This window comes from Mixophyes fleayi, chromosome 2 (genome assembly GCF_038048845.1).
Source record: "Mixophyes fleayi isolate aMixFle1 chromosome 2, aMixFle1.hap1, whole genome shotgun sequence".
Classification (NCBI taxonomy): Eukaryota; Metazoa; Chordata; class Amphibia; order Anura; family Limnodynastidae; genus Mixophyes; species Mixophyes fleayi.
In genome coordinates, this window is record NC_134403.1 from 320196894 (window position 1) to 320217127 (window position 20234).

General features: G+C 40.4%; 1 protein-coding gene across 2 annotated transcripts in view; it reads right to left on the reverse strand.

Moving 5' to 3' along the window:
• CUX1 (cut like homeobox 1) overlaps positions 1–20234 on the reverse strand; it is a 295304-nt gene that overhangs the window by 40384 nt on the left and 234686 nt on the right. For both annotated transcript variants that reach the window (XM_075196738.1, XM_075196737.1), the window contains exons 15-16: positions 1786–1922; positions 1480–1555 (exon numbers count right to left, since the gene is read on the reverse strand). In XM_075196738.1, the coding sequence (XP_075052839.1) occupies positions 1480–1555; positions 1786–1922 (213 nt within the window). The remainder of the gene's footprint in view (positions 1–1479; positions 1556–1785; positions 1923–20234) is intronic.

Consider the following 20234-nt stretch of genomic DNA (forward strand, 5'->3'; position numbering starts at 1 on the left):
TAGGTCTCCAAAAACCCAGCCTCTCTGTTTCGAAGTTCCTCTCAGTAGTCCTCTTAAACCAGTTTGCCGATGTATAGTCTTCCTGGTTTTCAATATGTTAATATATTTGTAAACCACATTTTCTGTTTAGATTTGTATGTCCGGCCCCTTATCCTCCCCATTCCCCTCTCCCCTTCCCCTCATTTTATTGTTTATTTTTTGGGCCCTGTAATCAAAAACCTCCCGCCCGCTCCCTGCGCTCGGCCAATGATCGCCGCCTCTCCTCCACTCTGATTACTTCTTCCCACTCTAGAATACAAGACTTCTCCCGAGCTGCCCCCCTTCACTGGAACGACCTCCCTCGCTCCATCCGTCTCTCACCCAATCTGTGCTCCTTCAAGCGGGCACTTAAAACTCACCTGTTCCTTAAGGCCTACCTACCATCCACTTAACCTCTCACCTCTTCTGTTTCTCACTGGCTCCTTTTTCTCTCCCCTTGCTTCACTGGCTCCCTCTTGTGCCTGATTTTGTCTACCCTCCCTTAGGATGTAAGCTTGTATGAGCAGGGCCCCTCTCCCCTCCTGTCTCCAGACCTGTTCTTCCGCTCCGTCTTTACAGTATTTGCCTGCCTGGAGTTTCTGAAGTTCTGGTACTTTGTGTTTACTGTTCTGTATTGTTTTACCCTGTATAGTCTACTGTTTGTACCATGTACGGCGCTGCGGATACCTTGTGGCGCCTAACAAATTAACGATAATAATAATAATAATAATAATAACTATTGTTGAAAAGAAAAAAAAAAAAAATGCCCCCATGAGTCCTGCAGTAGCAGATTCTGGAAAAACACCCGGACTGGAGCTTTAAACTTTCCTAATGGCTGTCAATATGTACTTGTATTCAAATGCTTTGTCTGTTTTCTGTGATTGTATCTTTTTATGGTTTTATCCAAAAAGTTACATTTTTGTTTCATCAGTCCACAATACTTGGTTTCAAAAGCTTCCGGCATATTTAAGAATATAAATGTAAATTCTTAAGATGTTGACTTTTGTGATGAAGTCAAGCAGTTCATTTTTGTGTAAGCAACACTGTTCTGTAGACCATTACTCTACTAAATGTTTCTACAGGTCCCTTGTAGTGACATGCAAGTTATGCCTTGCAGAGATATCTTCTTCTGGCTCTGCCAGAGCTTTGCCTGACTTCAACAGTTCATTTCTTAATGATATTGCTGACAGTGGGACAGACTTCCCTGCTTTGTAATAATCAATTATCTTTATTTTCAAGTCAATTTCACAGTTTGCATCATTTAACAGACTAAAAAATAAAACAAATAGTCATTGTGCATTAAAATGTGGAGAAACAAGTCCTATATAAGTTAATTTACACCGCAAACATGCACAATTCAGCTGAATTTGTCTAGCAAACAATTTCTGGAGGAATGTGTAATGGATACATTTATAACGTGACTTTCTACAGTCTATGTAGGAACCAACATAATGTACAAACCTTGCTTACCATAGAAAAGAGCAGAGGCCTCTTTGACGGGATCAGGAATCTTCTCCATGCTGGTGACAGCAGCTCCCTGTTGAACATAAAACAATATTATATAACAGTGTCTACGCGTTTTGCCATACCATGCATGCTAAGTATTTATTCCTTAGTTGTGTTGTGCACTCTGCCATACACAGAACAGTAAGTGTATCATCATGTACTCCATATTGGAGTAAATGTTGCGCTATGTCGATATGGTAGCTGCAATGAGTGAACACTGATCATGTGGCTTAATTTAAAATGCAGTAAATCCATCTATACCTCAGCATCTGGCCGCTGAACTGACGACATGGACTGGATGGTGCTTAGGTCATGCTCCAGTTTGGAGATCAGGTCCTTCTGCTCAGACACTGTAGATACGGCTTCTGTGAACTGCAGCTGTAACTCTGCACAGCGAGCTGAGGAAAATATTACATGAAAGACACTTCAGTACAACTCCAGAATACCAGTAATGGGCAAATATATCAAATTACTACTTCTAGAAATTAAATATATGAGGGTACATCTAATGCAGATATTCTCCAGTAATTAGCTATATAAATCATTCATTCTTGTTGTATCCTGAAGTTCTCTAACAGTTTTTTTGATCATATCACAGTATAAATGCAAGTTACAAACACATGCTGATTGTTTCCTTATGACTGACATGTCTTGTGCAAATACTGAAGGCAGCTGTCCAATCGGCATCATGGATACAATGAGGTAGGTGCAAAAAGCGATGTATTAATTCAGTTGAGTTGATCCTTATGCCTCAAGGTAGGAGTGAGTACTTTGTGGAACCGCAGTGTCAGTGATATCAGAATCCCACAGATATGCTAGGTGGGAAAAGGGGGAGACTTTTGTTTTTAAAGTTCTCCATTATGAACCAGCAATATAATCATCATGGGAAAAGTGTTCATGCAGATTTTCAGAATATATTTATTTAATAATATATGACTGAAAAATGAACTAACTTCACTGCACATTATAAAACCTGCCACTTTTAGTGGTCTTAGAGTAGGAAAGTGAATGAACACAGATAAACGCCATCATGCAATTCTTAGCTTTCATAACATGTTATAAATGCATGGTTGATAGCCGAGATATAGATTGGTCATAAACAAGAAATCATTTTTCTATTTTTTTTTTAAAGAGACTTTAAGCCACAAACAAGACTTGGAAGGGAAACCTCGTCCCTCCAGGCTGCTAATTAGTTAATTTAATAGAAGAACTGAAAGACCAGTTTTGTTAGTTATACCAGTGAGGCAGAAATCTCATTAGTGAAATGTTCTAGAATTTTATTGTCCCATCTTAAGTAATATAGCAGTTATTAAAAAAAATACATTTAAAGAGTACAGTTAAAAGCATAATGAAACAGATAAACATATCAAGGTTTAGATTGATTTTCAGATAACTAACATCTTAAGCTTTAGTAGTAAATGACAAAATTTTAAATTGTCTATAACAAAAACCAGACTTCGAAGCCGCCATAGTAAGGCCTTCGTTTGAACAGAAGCACTTTACATATAGAACCACTAGATGTCAGCAGTTCCTCAACAATGACAAAGTATATCTGTGGAGCAGTATTGAATAAGCCAACAACTAAGGGCTCCTTCACACATATAGCTTAAAGTGCATTTTGTACGCAATGAGGTTCGAACACAGTTAGCCTGTGCTGAAATCATGTACAATGCAGTGGGCCTAGAGCAAATATTAGGTTTAATTGAGTCTAATGCCAGCACACCTCCACTGTTCACAGTATTACTGAATGCTAATATCTGCCATGCCAGGTGCGCTTCAACCGAATGCCGATTCCTAGCATGATGGATATTATAACATGTAAACAGCAGAGGTGTGCTGGCTTTGGAATTCTTTATCCCAATGTCTGTTCTACCTTCAGTGTACGTGGTCAGCACAGTCTGGCCGTGGTTAAACACACCATATTAACAGCATACTTCAGTATTGAGGCCTGAGTAAGCACTAACTGTACAGCCCGAGTTGCAGGCTAAAAGCAAATGTGCAGTTAGTAACACTCAAACCATTCTTAAGAAAATGAGTTATAAAATTGTTCCCCTCTGTCCTGTACTACCCACTAAAATGTCTTGAGCATTATTTAAATGACGAATTTGTGTTAGGCGGTTCCTGTAACATTCATCTTATGTGATTCAGATTCAATTCGAATTCTGTCTTTTTTGAAAGCTGGCAGACCTCCTATTTTCTGATGTCTAAAAGCTTACCAAGAAACCATGCACCTGACATCACACTCTACTCTCTGCGGTGGTAATCATTTTAACGATTACGAGAAACCCCTTCTGCGGTGGTAAGCGACATCAGATGATGACTATGCAGACCTCATTCTGGTGGCTAGTACTCAGAACACGATGAGCAGGTGTCGACGCCCCTCCCCTTTGGACGTCCCATTCATGAGCATGTGAAGTTTATGTGAGAAGGGCACAACACCTGCTTGACATACCAAATAGTAAGGTGGAGATGATGGTATGTGACTAATAGTCATCAGGGACCTTGGTACATCTGTTAAATTAAGCATGCGAGGTAAGTCGAAATAATACACATTTTTTGGTGCTTTGGTTTGAGGTCTTCTTGAACTATAAAATATGCCCTTACTTTTTTAATTAGCTTATTATGTTCCAATTCTTTGTAAGAAAATGTCTGGGGCTGTCATGTTAGGTATGGTATAAAATGCAATTGAAGGGATAAAAAAAATATTGTAAAGGGTTCATACTAGTACTGAAAAAGCAAACAGTAAGAAGATCTGCTATGTATAATGATTTTTAAGGTGTGTTGACAAGGGTCAGATGACATTTTTCATGTGCTGATAGAACAAGAAGCAGCCAACAGATTACCATACACAATTATATAGAAATATATGATTCATTTGATCTGCACTGTTTTTTGACACTAGTACTTTATAACTTGAAATGGAATTTTATGGGACTTTGTCTTTATATAATTAGAATTACTTCTAGATTTACTGAACTCACTGCAATCATTTTCAGAATAATTCACTTTTTAAATCATGAGAGATCTCATTTTTACAATCCTTTGGATTTTGCATTGTAATTATGTGGACAGACAGTGATATTTTTGATATGGAACCATGTATAATAATCCCTTTTTACACTGTGCTGAGTTATGTGGATATTATAAGAAAACATTTTTCAGAATTTACAAATACAGAATGGCAAGGAAACGTGAAAATCGAAAATTGTATGGCAAGAACTTTGCACTGTGACGTGGCCCATTACACCACAACTCTCCTCATCTCTACTTAGACCTTACAAATTATGGTGCCTAAGTCTACTCAGTAAGTATTCAAAAATGTTATGTGCTGTAATAAATCCTCTAAGATAAATATTATACAGATGTTATAAGCCACAGCGGCCGCGGGCACCGCAGCGATTCACTCCCTTCTGTTCCTGGCGTCCCTTCCGCTTCTCTGCCCGACCACTGCTTGGACAACATTCGTGGCCAGGCAAAAACTGGGCAGCCAGGCGCGTGCGCCACTAAGCTTGCGGGCTGTTAACATTAATTACATTTATTAGGCCACACCTGTGGGGCTCATTATACCATTTCCTTGCCTGTCCCCGATTGGCTGTCTTGAGTATTTAAGAAAGGGAGGGCTAAGCCTCCCTGCCGATTATAGCGTGGATTCTGTCTGTTGCTGACCTGCTCCTATCTTGCCCCAGTATTCCTGTGGATACTCTGCCCATTTACTATTGGACCTCCTGTTGTGCCCTTATTGCTCCGTTTCTGGATTCTGCTCTTGTGCTGGTGACCCTGACCCTTTGCGTGTTATTTGACTACTCTGTTTGCTTCTGTCCCCTGACCTCAGCTTACGCCTGACCATCCGTTACCATCTATACAGCCTCCTCCGGCCCCGCCGCTGCGTTATTGTTAATAAACTAACACTACATTAAGAGTAAGGTCCTGGGGGCATCCGAGTACCTGTGAGCACATAAAGCTCTACGGGAAAGGTGGCTGCTATAGGCGAAGACCTCTTCCATCAGTTCTGTAAGTTTATTATCAGATCGGCAGCCTAACATTAGAACACATATATATGATTATCTCCAGGATCTCCATAGCAACCCCAATGTTGCCAGTCCTTCTGTAAAGGAAAATGGGGTTCTCTCAAAACAGTCCTTACCAGAGGCTGGCTAGGTTGGGGGGCAGGGGAGTTAACTGCCTCCTGGGCCGGTCCCATAGTGGGCTACCTTGGACTGGGTCACCTGCATTTCTTTTATTTCATTTAAAATGCTCTAAATAGGCTGCTCGGTCGAGTCTTGCCCCCATGGCTAAAATTTGCCAGCCCTCCCCTGTTCCTTACCCTATTTTGGTGGGTATATATTTGTAAGGGTTATCTTTTATAACAGTATCAGTCATAGATTACACCTTTCCTGCCAACACACATAAGGACATTATTTTTTGAGGTTAGAGTGCCTTTATCTTATAGATGTTCTGTAAGAACCAGCTGCTCTATCTTTCTTCCAACGGCATTCATACCTCTTTCCAGTACACATTTATAAGAAAATCATCATCTGACACCCTCTCTTCATTTGATCTCACAAATGAAGATGAAGTATCTATTCTCTTCTTATCTCCCTACTCTACCTCCTGTCCTCTTGTTCCTATACCAGTGATGGCTAACCTGTGACACTCCAGGTGTTGTGAAACTACAAGTCCCAGCATGCTTTGCCAGTAGATAACTAGCTGATAGCTGGCAAAGCATGCTGGGGCTTGTAGTTTCACAACACCTGGAGTGTCACAGCTTAGCCATCACTGTCCTATACCCTCACAAATCAATAGATCCCTGTCTACTGTGCTCATTCCACCTCTGTAATCTCCCTCTCTCTACTGGTTTCTTCCCGTCATTATATGCAGTGATTACTCCTATCCTGAAAAACAAATATTCAGTCCTAGGTCCTCTGGTATTTTCTTTGAAAATTAATAAGCTCCTTTGGATTTCAGTATCATCGCTATGTGGATGATACACAAATTTATCTATCTTCTCCTGTTCTCTCACCATCTGTGTTGTCCCGCGTTTCCAATTGTCTTTCTGCCATTTCATCTTTGATGTCCTCTCGCCAACTCAAACTCAATCTCTCTAAAATAGAGTTAATTATAGTCCCAGCCACAAACAGAAGTTACTTATCTGGCATTTTTATTTCTGTTGACAACATGACCATAAATCCCACCCCACAAGCTCGTTGCCTAGGTGTAATCCTTGACTCACAACTATCCTTTGTTCCCCACATAGACTCTATATCTAAATCATGTTACATACATCTAAAAAACATTTCCAGAATACGTACATATCTTACACAAGACATTGCAAAAACTTTAATTCATGCACTCATCTCCCGCATTGACTATTGCAATTCCCTCCTTACTGGTCTTCCCCTAAACAGACTGAAACCCCTTCTATCTATTTTGCACACACCAACAAGACTAATTTTCCTTTCAAATTGTTCTTCCTCTGCTGAGCCACTCTGTCAATCTCAACATTGGTTGCCTGTTTTTTACAGAATCCAATATAAAATTCTTCTACTAAATTACAGTCCCATCAACAAAACTACACCAACATTCATCTCTTCACTAGTTTCAAAATATCTCCCAACTCGACAACGCCATTCCACCGTTTACAGGAATTTTTTCAAGCTGCACCCACTCTGTGGAATTCCCTCCCTAGCACAACAACAATGATGTGTCACTGGATCACATAGCATACAAATCACTTTTTACATTTGCAATCTGGCTGGACCAATATGCAATGTGTAGATTTAACCTCATGTATCCGACTCCCATTGACCTATAGACTGTAAGCTTGCGAGCAGGACCCTCTTGCCTCTGTCTGTTTTATCTAGTATTGTTTATTACTGTGTTTGTGCACGATTGTAAAGCGCTACGGAATTTTCAGGCGCTATATACATGTTGATGACGATTATTTTTGTACACTAGAAAACACTCTGTGCCCATGCCAAAGATTGCTTGATTAGAGACCATTAAATTACATAAGGAAGAGATATTTGTCACTCACCGGACGGTTAGTGCCTTTGGTTTGGGACATGGGTCTCTCTCTCTCTTGCCGGCGCCTGTTCTGCGCCGCGGCCGTCCGCTATCTTGACCAAGCATGTGCAGAAACCACGGACTATTAAAACCTTGCTCATAGTCTCATTGGTCAATCAATCACCTCTCACTACTTAAGGCACCTGTTACTCTATTACCGTTGCCTGTTCTTGGTTCTCATTCCCTTGTGACTCCGAGGTGTTTCCGGTTTCTACTCGTGCTCTCTGTTTGCTGTGGAACATACCTGCACCTGGACAAGCCTTTTCTCCATATAGTGGTACAACTTGCCAGCCGCAGACCACTCCACGCTACCTTGTTACATACCTGCACCGGACAAGTCTTTTCTCCACATCAGTGGTACAACTTGCTAGTCGCAGACCACTTCACGCTACCTTGTAACATACCTGCACCTGGACAAGCCTTCTCTCCATATCAGTGGTACAACTTGCTAGCCGCAGACCACTTCACGCTACCTTGTAACATACCTGCACCTGGACAAGCCTTCTCTCCATATCAGTGGTACAACTTGCTAGTCGCAGACCACTCTACTCTACCTGGTAACATACCTGCACCTGGACAAGTCGTCTCTCCATATCAGTGGTACAACTTGCCAGCTGCAGACCACTCTACGCTACCTGGTAACATACCTGCACCCGGACAAGTCTTCTCTCCACATCAGTGGTACAACTTGCTAGTCGCAGACCACTTCACGCTACCTTGTAACATACCTGCACCTGGACAAGCCTTCTCTCCATATCAGTGGTACAACTTGCTAGCCGCAGACCACTTCACGCTACCTTGTAACATACCTGCACCTGGACAAGCCTTCTCTCCATATCAGTGGTACAACTTGCTAGTCGCAGACCACTCTACTCTACCTGGTAACATACCTGCACCTGGACAAGCCTTCTCTCCATATCAGTGGTACAACTTGCTAGTCGCAGACCACTCTATGCTACCTGGTAACATACCTGCACCCGGACAAGTCTTCTCTCCACATCAGTGGTACAACTTGCCAGCCGCAGACCACTATACACTACCTGGTAATATACCTGCACAAGTCTTCTCCACATCAGTGGTGAGACTTACCGGTCACAGACCGCTCCACGCTATCTAGTATTATACCAGCATCTGCACAAGTCTTTACATTTACCAGCGGGAACATATGTCAGGAGCAGCTTACCCTACTATTTTGCATGGTACCTGTTATTAGGACTAAAGCCTATAGTGCCTCTGAAGTATAGCTGCGAGTCGCTGACTCTCCTGCTGCATTATTGATTGGTCCTTCCATAGACTTTATCCAGTTGTCATATATTGGTCTGCTGTATACTACCTGTGTGCTAATGCACTTTGGAACTTTCTCTTCCTTTTATTACTGTTCATCAGTCTATCGTGTTACCATTGTTTCCATTGTTCAGAGACTCTGCATTTATATCATTGACAATTCCTTTCCTATTCAGTTGTACGGTTCCGTATATTCACACTTCCCAGAGGGCCGCGACCTGCACAGTGGCACCCGCTAAAACCATATTCCCTTGCGGGAGTTCCTGGAGAAGACCAGTCACTGTGTTAGACTCCGCGCCTCTCGTAAAGTGAAATTCCACCTGGTGAATTCTGGGTAAAACTCCTAGTGCCCGTGACAATATTCTTGAGTAAAGAACACTCTTCAATGATTAACTCTCTACTTTTCCATAGTCACAAAATACTCTTTGCAGCATAATACTATGACTAAGCTACCCTGCTGATACCCTCTTCCTTCTACGCTCCATTATTGATACAGCGCCAACATATTGTGAAGCCTTGTAAAATCATAGAATTTTAATCACCCACATTGGCCCCAGTCCTGTTGGTACTTACAATCTGATATGCCATCATTTATTAATAATAATAATAATAATAATAATAATAATTAGTAGCAGCAGTTTTACATTTGCCTCCCCAAAATAATGGTCTGAATCACTGAAATGCAAAGATACAACACAAATATAAGTTTAAAGAAGCAGCTATTCTCTGCATGTCTATTCTATTGCAGCACTTGAATTGTAATTGCATTGCTACACTATAGTTTATGGTTGAGAGGGTCTTGCATAATTGCTACTATGGAAGGAAAATAATTCAAAAGGGCTCTAATCCTAATTGCCTATGATGTGGGTGATGATTTTGTTCTGTATTTGTTACAGCACAAGTCAGTCAATATTTGCTACACAGCAGTTCATTATTGGTTTTACATGCAGTTTATGTGCAATAACACAGCGGTATAAGAAAAAGATATATCCTCTGCAGTAATCATTCCTTGGAAAAGCTTTTTAATTCTTTAATACAGGTACTGTCCATTAGTTTTCACATGTGAAAACTAGTTTAGTACTCTATGCATGTTCATCTTAAACTGATAGGGTCAGATTCCCTTTAAATACAGTCAAACCTATGCTCGCTTATTTGTATTAATCTAATGTATGAATGTATAAAAAGATCCTTGTTATATGACTGTACCTTGTTTCTACAATGGTGCTAGTTAGCTTGCAGAGCTCAGCATTCAGTAGAGGTGCCATTTCTGATCTTCCCTATAGTTTTGCAGTTAATCTCACTGGGGTGTGATAATCTCACAAACAATAGCTTGGGTGGCTGGTCTAGTGGAAAGGATTGTGTGACACATTATTGGGAGTGTGGCCACATTTCCATGAGCTAGACACAAATAAAGTAAAGTCTTTAAAGGGACTGTAACCTCAAAAATGTTGCTTAACGCCACCTAGCCGAAGGGAATGTATATACTAGACATAGTTTTGTGTTAACCCTCTGTGCAGACTGCAAGAAAAAATTCAACTTATAATGAACTTCATTTCTGATAAGATGTGCAGAAAATATATTTCAAATTCTGCAGAGATATAGAATATTCCCAAAACATTTTTTCTATGTTGCAAGATACCTTACATAATAAAATGGCTGTCCACCTGCAGATGACATGTATTGGTCTGTACATGCTTTCATGCATTTTTGCTATACCATTGTGGCGTCACACTTTGTTGTCCTCAATGAAACAAGTATAGTCTAAATTGTAGCGTTATACCCAAGAGCACCAAAAATAAGCAATTCTGCCTCAATGATATAAAGGCACTGGCTGAAAAGACAAGAAGGAACCTGTCAGATGTTCGGTCTTGTGTGTTTGTGGCCACATGCCAGAAACCAAAGTGAAGGCTGCTTTGCCCTTTGTGCCGATCCAGTCACTCACATCTGCAGTTAATTGTCCAATGCAGGAATAGATGAATCTGTACGTACAGGAATAATGTAGTTGATCTTCAGTTAGAAGATGGCATCACTACTAAGCCACCTATATATTATATGCTCTATGAAAGTGCTTGTAAGGGAGGATTTCTTACTTATTCTAAGTAGTATAGGTCTGACTGTCTTTAGAGGTTCTTGCTGTCCTGCTGTGTCTGAACCTATATATGCTCTCCTTCTTCTAATCCTGTCTAGTCTACAGTTCTAATGACCAACAGCTTTGTTCAATCAATTCTGCAAGATTGTGTAGGACCCCTGATACATTTCTATCTGTAAGCAGATTGTGTCACCTTTATTCCAGAGCACCCGTACAATGTCCTTACTAAATTAAATTAAAGCAGTTAGAAGGTAAACAACTCCTTTAACTTTTAACACATTTTGGCCCTTAAATTGCATATGTCGCAGCATTTGACTTCCCTTCAGATCTGAACGCATTGGTCTCTTTGTTCCTCTGTAACGATAACGGTCCACTTTGCAGGATGGATGAGAAACAATAGAATTTTTTTTTTTTTTTTTTAAGGTGTACCAGCTTAATCTTAAAAATTCCATTGAACTCACAGCATTAGCCGGACTCCCTTAATATGGAGGAACTTGAGTAGCTGAACACTAGTTTGAATAAAGAGATTGCTGACATACCTTAGCTAGAGATGTTCACTGACCCCCGTGTTCTGGTTTTGGATCTGGATTAACTTCGTGTTTTGGTTTTGGCAAAACCGCCCTCGTGTGTTTTGGTTTTGGATCTGTATCTTTTAGAAAAATTGCTAAAATCCCATAATTTTGCCCTTTATTTTGATCCTACATTATTATTACCCACAATAACACTAATTTCAAGTCATTTGCAGTCAATTTTGACCACCTCACAGGTCACAATATTATTTTCATACACTTTCGGACAAATACAGCAGTGACCTGGCTGGATGCTAAGCGACAGAGCAATGACTCAAATACACGGCAGTTTCTAGCACATCTAGGACACATTTGCACACAGCAGTGGCAGAAAAGAAAAGTGGTGCAAGATGGAATTGTCCTTGGATCATGAAATCAGTTATGGCTGATTTGATTGCTCCACCCATTTCTTGGATAACTGTGGTAATTCTACAGCTAATACATGGACAGAGTGAAGCGGGCAGTCATGTACAAGGAAACCCTCAAAGGTGAGAAAAGGATCCTGGATATCCCCACCATGCTACGAGCCTTCTTTGTCTGCAACTGCATCCGCAGAACTCTTATTGAAAAGAACATTTGCTCTGCTGGGAAGTCCATGTCTCACTTTTTCCTCCTGCCTCTTTGGAGGACCCTTGGTTGGGACAAGTGGGATAGCTCCTTCCCTTACAACTGGACTACACCTTGGTTTTACCTGGATGTTGGACAATTTGTAAGAGATCACCATCTGGAGGGACTTAAAGCAGACTTGTGGAAGCCAAAAATTGTCCACAAACTCATCAGAGCTAAAGACATTATGGAGTCTGTTCCAGGGCTCTCTGCTGCAACAACAAAACACGTGTGGGAGAATGTGGCCTCTAAGAGGCTAATAGACACAAAGACATTGCATGGATGGCTATCCAGGGAGGTCTGCCTCTCAGGACATTCATGCACTCCCGGAACCTGTGCCGATATGTCCACTGCTCCTTCTGCATCACCAGAAGGGAAATAGCACAGCATAGTTTTTGGGACTGCCCCACTGCAGGCACTGTTGCAGTAGGGCACATGAACTTAAGGACAGTGTGCCCATAACTTGCCTTTTATACCATTCGGTATTTTATGGATTATTTCCTGGGATCCACACCATTAGGGCAATCCAGAAAGCCTGGTGCCTTATGCACTGCTTTATGGATGCTATTTGGCTTGCCAGGAATCGCCTCATCTTGAAAAGGGAGAAGATGACCATCAAGGACTGTCGCAGGCTGATCCACAGTCTGCTAAGAGACTATAACACCTTTGACAGTCCTGAGGAAGAGGAAGATGATTAATTTTCTGTCTCCTTCTTCTTCTTCTCCCCCTATGTGTCTGTTTATTCAATAAAACCTTGGGCTCGTGCCTCCCCCTCCCTTACCCCCTCCAACCCATTCCCCCATCACTGTTTGAAGTTTTGTTGAATGGGCAGCACGGTGGCTAAGTGGTTAGTACTTCTGCCTTACAGCACTGGGGTCATGAGTTAAATTCCCGACCATGGCCTTTGTGGAGTTTGTATGTTCTCCCTGTGTTTGCGTGGGTTTCCTCCCACACTCCAAAACCATACTAGTAGATTAATTGGCTGCTAACAAATTGACCCTAGCCTGTGTGTGTGTGTTAGGGAATTTAGACTGTAAGCCCAAATGGGGCAGAGACTGATGTGAGTGAGTTCTTTGTACAGCGTTGTGGCATTAGTGGCGCTATATAAATAAATGGTGATGATGAGTTCTTGCCTTAATTTATGCACCCTTCTCTATATTTGTGTCTGTCTCAATAAAGCTTCAGTCTTCTGTGTACTGCTGTGAATCTATTATGATAACACAGTACAATGTGACTGCAGATTTACACCAAGCCTGCCAGCCCTAGTATTTGTATTTCAGCAATGACAATTAGCAATGGAGTTCTCCACTTTGTGTGTAACCTATATAACACTGTACATTATGGGACTGCAGATTTAGAAGACCAAGCCTGCCAGACCTATTATTTCTTTCGATTTCAGCAATGACAATTAGCAATGGAGCGCTCTTGAATTTCACTGACTTTGAAGAACACTGCTACCCCCTCCTCTTTCTATTCTACCTATGACGCTGCCCAACTGCTCTACAGACTGCCAAGAACTGTGTTAGCCATTCTGTGTCCCTCTGTGAAATGGCACTGGTTCGCCGTGGAGGGCAGTACTTATAGAATCCAAAACTCGCGAGACCCGAGATTCGACGTAACAATGACATTTTGCCTCATTTTCAATTCCAAGGGCGCGCGAAAGTACCAAGCCGGCTCGGCTCGGTACTCGGATCTGCTAAGTTCGGGTGTGTTCGGTTCTTGGGGAACCGAGCCTGAGCATCTCTAACCTTAGCATTGTGCATTAAGTGTCCTAATTGGCTGTTCTACATATTCTGAACCTTGAAGGAAGGGAACGTTACTGCTTTCTACACGTTTGGATTCAGATAGGTGAGTAGTCAAATGTATAAACACGTGTTTCTGTCGCCACATGGCTACATCTATTTCTGTGCCAGCTCTGACATGTCAAACTCTTGCTTTTGACTTGCTGGATGTGTTACATCCTGGACACATAAGTATGATGTCATCAAGCTTCAATCCTTTGGAAAAAGGTCTTAAGCCCAGGCCAACATCACTAACTACCTGTATCTCATCGTAGCCTGTGTAGAAAGGGATTCTAGGCCTGAATCTATTTAGATACCTTAGGCATGCCTAAACCTGGATCCTGGTCCATGTCTTGTTTAGTATACTCCAGCTATGTAACAGATGCAAGGGAGGAAACACAATGTGTTAGATAAAGCTGCAGGGCACTATACAACAAACTAAAGTAGTGTGAACATAGGTAACAATCCATAAACTTGTATTTCTTATTGAACCTTTAACTATGATTTCATAACTATGATTTCATATTACCTATCATTCGAAAACAGTTTCAGGTACAGTTACATTGCTGTGGGGCATGTATATGTATTGTGTATGGAACACTCTATATAGACCCGCTAAAAATATCTTTTTAGTTTTGCAAGACTGATAATGGTGTAATAAGTGAATCCAATGCATCAAGTAATGACAACTCTACTGTACTCGGACACTTCATGTTAAAGACAATATTTCATCATTAGATAAACAATTACTATATATATATATATATATATATATATATATATATATATATATACACACATATATACATATATATATACACACACACACACTCACATACATATACACACATCATCTGTTCTGACCCAGCTTGCAAACACATTTGTCATTAAACATATTTTTATAGTATTTATTGTCCTAGCACTTGCTCGTCTTATGATAATTGCAACAGTTGGCATGGAATTGATGCTCTGCATTGATATCTGTGTCTGAACCCCTTATTAATTCTTGATAGATCTGTTTTTGAGCACCAACACTGTAATATTGTACACAGATAATTAGGAATGCTTTGGCCCGTTTTAACTACATTGTAATTCTGCATAGGCAACTGAGATATCCATGACTGTAGGCATTCAGATGCTACTATGATACTCTCAGAAGATAACATCCATAGTACAATTAGCAAGTTTCATCTAAACTGAAAGTCTGGCATTCCCTGTCAAAGCTTAAAATACTACATGGGAAGTTGAAAATAATAGTGGCTGCAGTACAACTAGAAAAAGGGTGTCTGCCTCCTCCTTCAAAACATTTATAAAATACACCAATCTCACGTATTGTCACATCCACAATCCCTACAGTAGTTTCCCTGTCAGAACATAATTCAAGCTTCAGCTCACCTTCAGAAAGCTACACATTCTGTCATGCATTTCTGACCTAGTCATGAGATACTCTCCCTCATGCTCCTTTAGATCTGCATCTGACCTGCGTCTAACTTCCTTTTTGATAACCACCTCTCACTCCACCACCAACACTTCTCCTGTGCTGCTCCTCTGTTATAGAACTCTTTCCCCCACCTAACCAGGCTCTCATGCAAGCTTCAGTCTTTCAAGTGCACTCTCACTACCTAGGTTTTCACTATAGCCTATCCTACTCCACCTAATACAACTGCTCACAAGTAGGGCCAGCTCTAGTCTATGTCTCATGTATGCACCTTCTCAGTCTACATATATGATTTCTATGTCTCATGTATGCACCTTCTCAGTCTACATATATGATTTCTATGTCTCATGTATGCACCTTCTCAGTCTACATATATGATTTCTATATACGATTTGTCTTTATTTTTGTTATGACTGTCCTGCACTGCAGACTTTTGTGGCCTTATAAACGATGATGATGGCTAATATGTAATATTGTTGTCCATTCTAATAATATGTTTACGGGCATTCTTTTTATGGAAAATGTATGAAACCCGATTAGAAAAAAAAAAAAAAGTAGTAAGTATATATTGTGCTGACAATTTCTTTAATATGCATGAAATTGCACTCAACAACTTCTTGTGTTCAAGTGAATTACTAATAGTGCATCAAAACTCATGGGTATATGTATGCTTATCACAGCTTGAGTAGCACTAGCAGAAATTTTACTTAAAATGTCACTGTACAAGAAACAGATACTGTCAATAATGAACATTTTAAAATTTCCTTCAATATTTTTTGCACAACAAACTTTAATATCCACAAAGCAAATATGTCTAAGTGTCTCAATTATAAACACAATGTAAAGATAGTTCATTTGACTAATCTGTGTTGCTACTACAGGTGGTGTGTAGGCCATTGGCTGGCAATGAAACATGATTTGCTCTGCAAAAAAATAAATAATTGTGCAATGAAAGCTAAAAACACTTAAATCAAAATAATAATAATCATCCTATTTTGAAACTGATGCATTCATTTTATAAGGGATAATGCAGTGCCTATTGATTATATATATTAAATCATTAGAGTTCCAACAATATATAAAAGCGTGGCTCAGACTAAGGGTATGCATACAGGTAACAGAACGCAATGGGGCTTCTATTATCTTTAAAATTTCAAAGAGGGGGGGGGGGGGTGTCAGAAGCAGAGGATGATGGGTGCTGTTGTTCCAGAAATTGTATAGCTAAGGTTTTGCTGACCGCCTGCAGTTCTGCTTCTGACCTGAATCCCTGGATTAGCTGTTCTGCTCCAGCACAAAAGGACAACGGGAACACTGTGTATGTTTATTGACTATATAAGCCAGCTAGGTCTGACACATGTTCCCAGATTATGGCTACTTGTTCATGATTACGTATATATTGATCCTCTGACCTGACCCTATTTCTGTTCGATTACCTGCTGAAGTACTGACCCCACTGTTATTCCAACGACCCCCGCTTTGTATGACCCGAGCAGAGCAGCATATGGTATTTTACACTATCTACTTGCTCAAGTGGACAAATTTAACAAGCAGAAGCCTGCCTGGCTGGCAATGCTGTGGGTGTGACAAAGATTGAATAACGCAGTCTCACATAAATCTTCTAGAACTGCACCTCTGAGCTCCACAGAACGGTCTCTTATAAACCTGATAACAGGTTCAGAAATACCATCTGTCTTCTAGATCATTACGTTTAGTTTATTTATCAGTGCTGTCTGCATGTTACCCTCATGCCACCAGGCTATACATAACCTTCGAATATTACCAAATTTAAATCTTTGTGTTACAAATTACACCCCTATCATCAATATATAGTAACATACATGAAAACAAATACTAGATTTTTTTTAACTGAAAATATCAAGCCCCAATAGGAAGTATATTTTGAAAATAAGTTGTCCAAGATATTGTTAGTATTAAATGATTAGAGCACTTCTTTCATTATTGCTATTTCGTATACACTACTATCCTGGTAAACAGTAAAGTATTTGGCCCTGTTGACCCTATAATGGGTCCTTATCCATTATTCTCTTTTCCAGTGCTTTCCCTGGAACTTTACTCCTCACTTAGGTGTTTTCCCCATAGATGAAAGGGAGTGCGAGTGAATGTGTTTGATGGGGATTCCAATGCGTGCAGAGGATTTTTAAATCAATACGCCATCCAATGTCTGCTGCTTCAAGGAAATTTCCCATCAGAAAAAGCAAAACAATCTATCTTCTCTCAGAACAAACGCTTACATGGGCCTCTCCAATATGGAAATGCAATGATCCCCTGTTGCATAAATGCTCAACCTTTTTGTAAACATATTTGATGAACCGAGAAGAGTCTATAGTGCTCCCAACGGCATTTTGCATCTCCCCCAGGGAACACAATCTCTAGGCCAGTATGATGGTCAATTTTGGACAATGGCTTCAATTAAATATTGAGGCTTTGATTGCAACCTTTTGGCAAGGGTAATAACTGGTCAATTTAAGGATAAGCTGGCATCCTAGGATCCCAATTACACTGGACGAACTCATCCAACTTTGTAACAACACATTCGCTTCAGAGAGTGAACCCAGGAGAGATAATAGGTTTGATGTTCTGTCTTCACACTTTGCCAGTCAGTTAAAAACTCCTGTTACTCCAGAGGAACCTATGCATTTGGGGCGGTCTCGTCTTTCACCAGAGGAACGCGAGAGAAGATTGAAATAAACAAAAACAACTTATGCATAGATTGTGCAGAATCAGGTTATCTTCTGGGAAATTGTCCAAAACATCCAGGAAACAACGAGACCAAACTGATTCCGGTACAGACTTCCTGGATTCAGGCACAAGCAATTTTATTTCAGTTGTTCCTACTCTCCCACTTGACTATCCTATTACCGTCACTGCTATTGATGGTAGCAAGATTACTGGAGGTACCATTAGACATTGTACTGTATTCTTAACACTACAAGTGGGAGTCTTGCTTAAGGAAACCATAACCTTTTTTGTTATCCGCAAAGCAAACAATCTGGCTTAGTTTGCACTCTCCTGTACTCTATTGGCACAGTGCACAAATTTTGTCCTTGGGTCCAAACTGCCATTCTCAATGTTTTGAAAAATGAAAACACATGCTTTCCAATTGTCTGTTTCTTCTACTAAAGCTGGGTACACACTACAGAAATTTCAACCAACTTTTTATGCCGAGCAATTTTACATGCGATCGATGTTCCGATCGCTCAGTCCATGGACTGCATACACACTAGCCTTGTTTAGGACGATAAAGGGAAGAGCGGACGTCCCTTTAGCGACTTTTTACAGCCATGTTGTTGTGAGCAATGACTGTAATTTCGTACTCACTGTTGTGGATTGGTCGGAAGTTTATACACACTACACAACGGAAACGAGATTGGAATGAAAATTTTAAACGGTACGACCAACCAAATGAGGCGACAATCATCCAATTGGGCAGACTTTCGATCATCGTGTCACTGCACACACTGACCCGACTTTTGAACGAGCGGTCGAATGTCGGCTGATTTAGCCGATTATTGGATAAAAACTGTGTAGTGCGCACCCAGCTTAAGTTAGACCACTCTCTCCCTCCTCGGTATGGTCCTTTCCTCAACGGTTTTAGCAAACAAAAAGCTACTGAATTACTTCATCGGATCTTGTAGCATCGAGTTTCCTCCCCCCTTTGTGGACAGAATCACCCTTTGTCCTTCCCAGAGACTCAAGCTATGACTGGACACATTCAAGAAAATTTGGATTGTGGATTCATTAGATAATCATCACCACCCACCAAAGCTTGCGTCTTTTTGGTAAAATTTTAAAAAATGATGGGGGTATACACCCAATCATGGACTACTGTTGATTAAATGCCAATACTTTGAAAAAAGATACCCTCTACCCTTGATTTCCGAACTCTTTGACCAGATAAAAGTAGCAACTATTTTTTCTAAACTAGATCTCAGTGGGGCATACAATCTTATTCGCATCAAAAAAAGGAGATGCATAGAAAACTGCTTTTAATACCAGAGATGGCCATTTTGAGTATATAGTCATGCTATTTGGCCTGGGCAATGCTTCCGCAGTTTTCAAAACTTTGTTAACAAAATTTTTCATTATGGGTTTTATGGTTATATAGTAGTATATTTGGACGATATACTAATTTTCTCTCAAGATCTTAAATCTCACCGGGAACATGTGAGACTAGTCCTCACTAGTCTCAAACCACATTGTGTGTTTTATAAACCGGGGACGTGTTTATTTGAGAAACCATAACTTTTTTTTAGGCTACATCGTGTTAGGCTCCAGACTCCAAATGTATCCAGATACACTTAAAGCCATTAACTGAATGGCGTCAACCCTCTGGATTCAAGGCTACACATTTTTTGGGCTTTGTCAATCACTATAGACAATTTATAAAAGCTCTTTCTTTACTGGTAACCCCCATTACAACATTAATAAGGAAAAATACATTCTAAGGAATGTCCTCCAGATGCTATAAAAGCTTTTAAATGTCAAAAAAGCTTTTTATTCAGCTCATGTCTCCCAAAAACAAGATAACTTCCATCCTTTCATTCTTGAAGTGGGTGCATCATCCTATGGAGTTGGCACAGTATTGTCTCAACGTTCTCCCTCTGAAAAATTCAATTCTTCTGGATTCATTTCTCATAAACTCCTACCAGCCAAAAGGAATTATAGCATCGGAGAGAAGGAATTTTTAGCCATAAAACTGGCCCTGGAGGAATGGAGACACCTACTGGAGGGAGCACAATTTCCTGTAACCATTTAAACAAACCATAGAAACTTTCTCTATTTTAAATCCTTGTCAATCAAGATGGTCCTTATTCTTTTATTGTATCAACCTCATCATCCAGGCTCAAAAAACAAAAAGG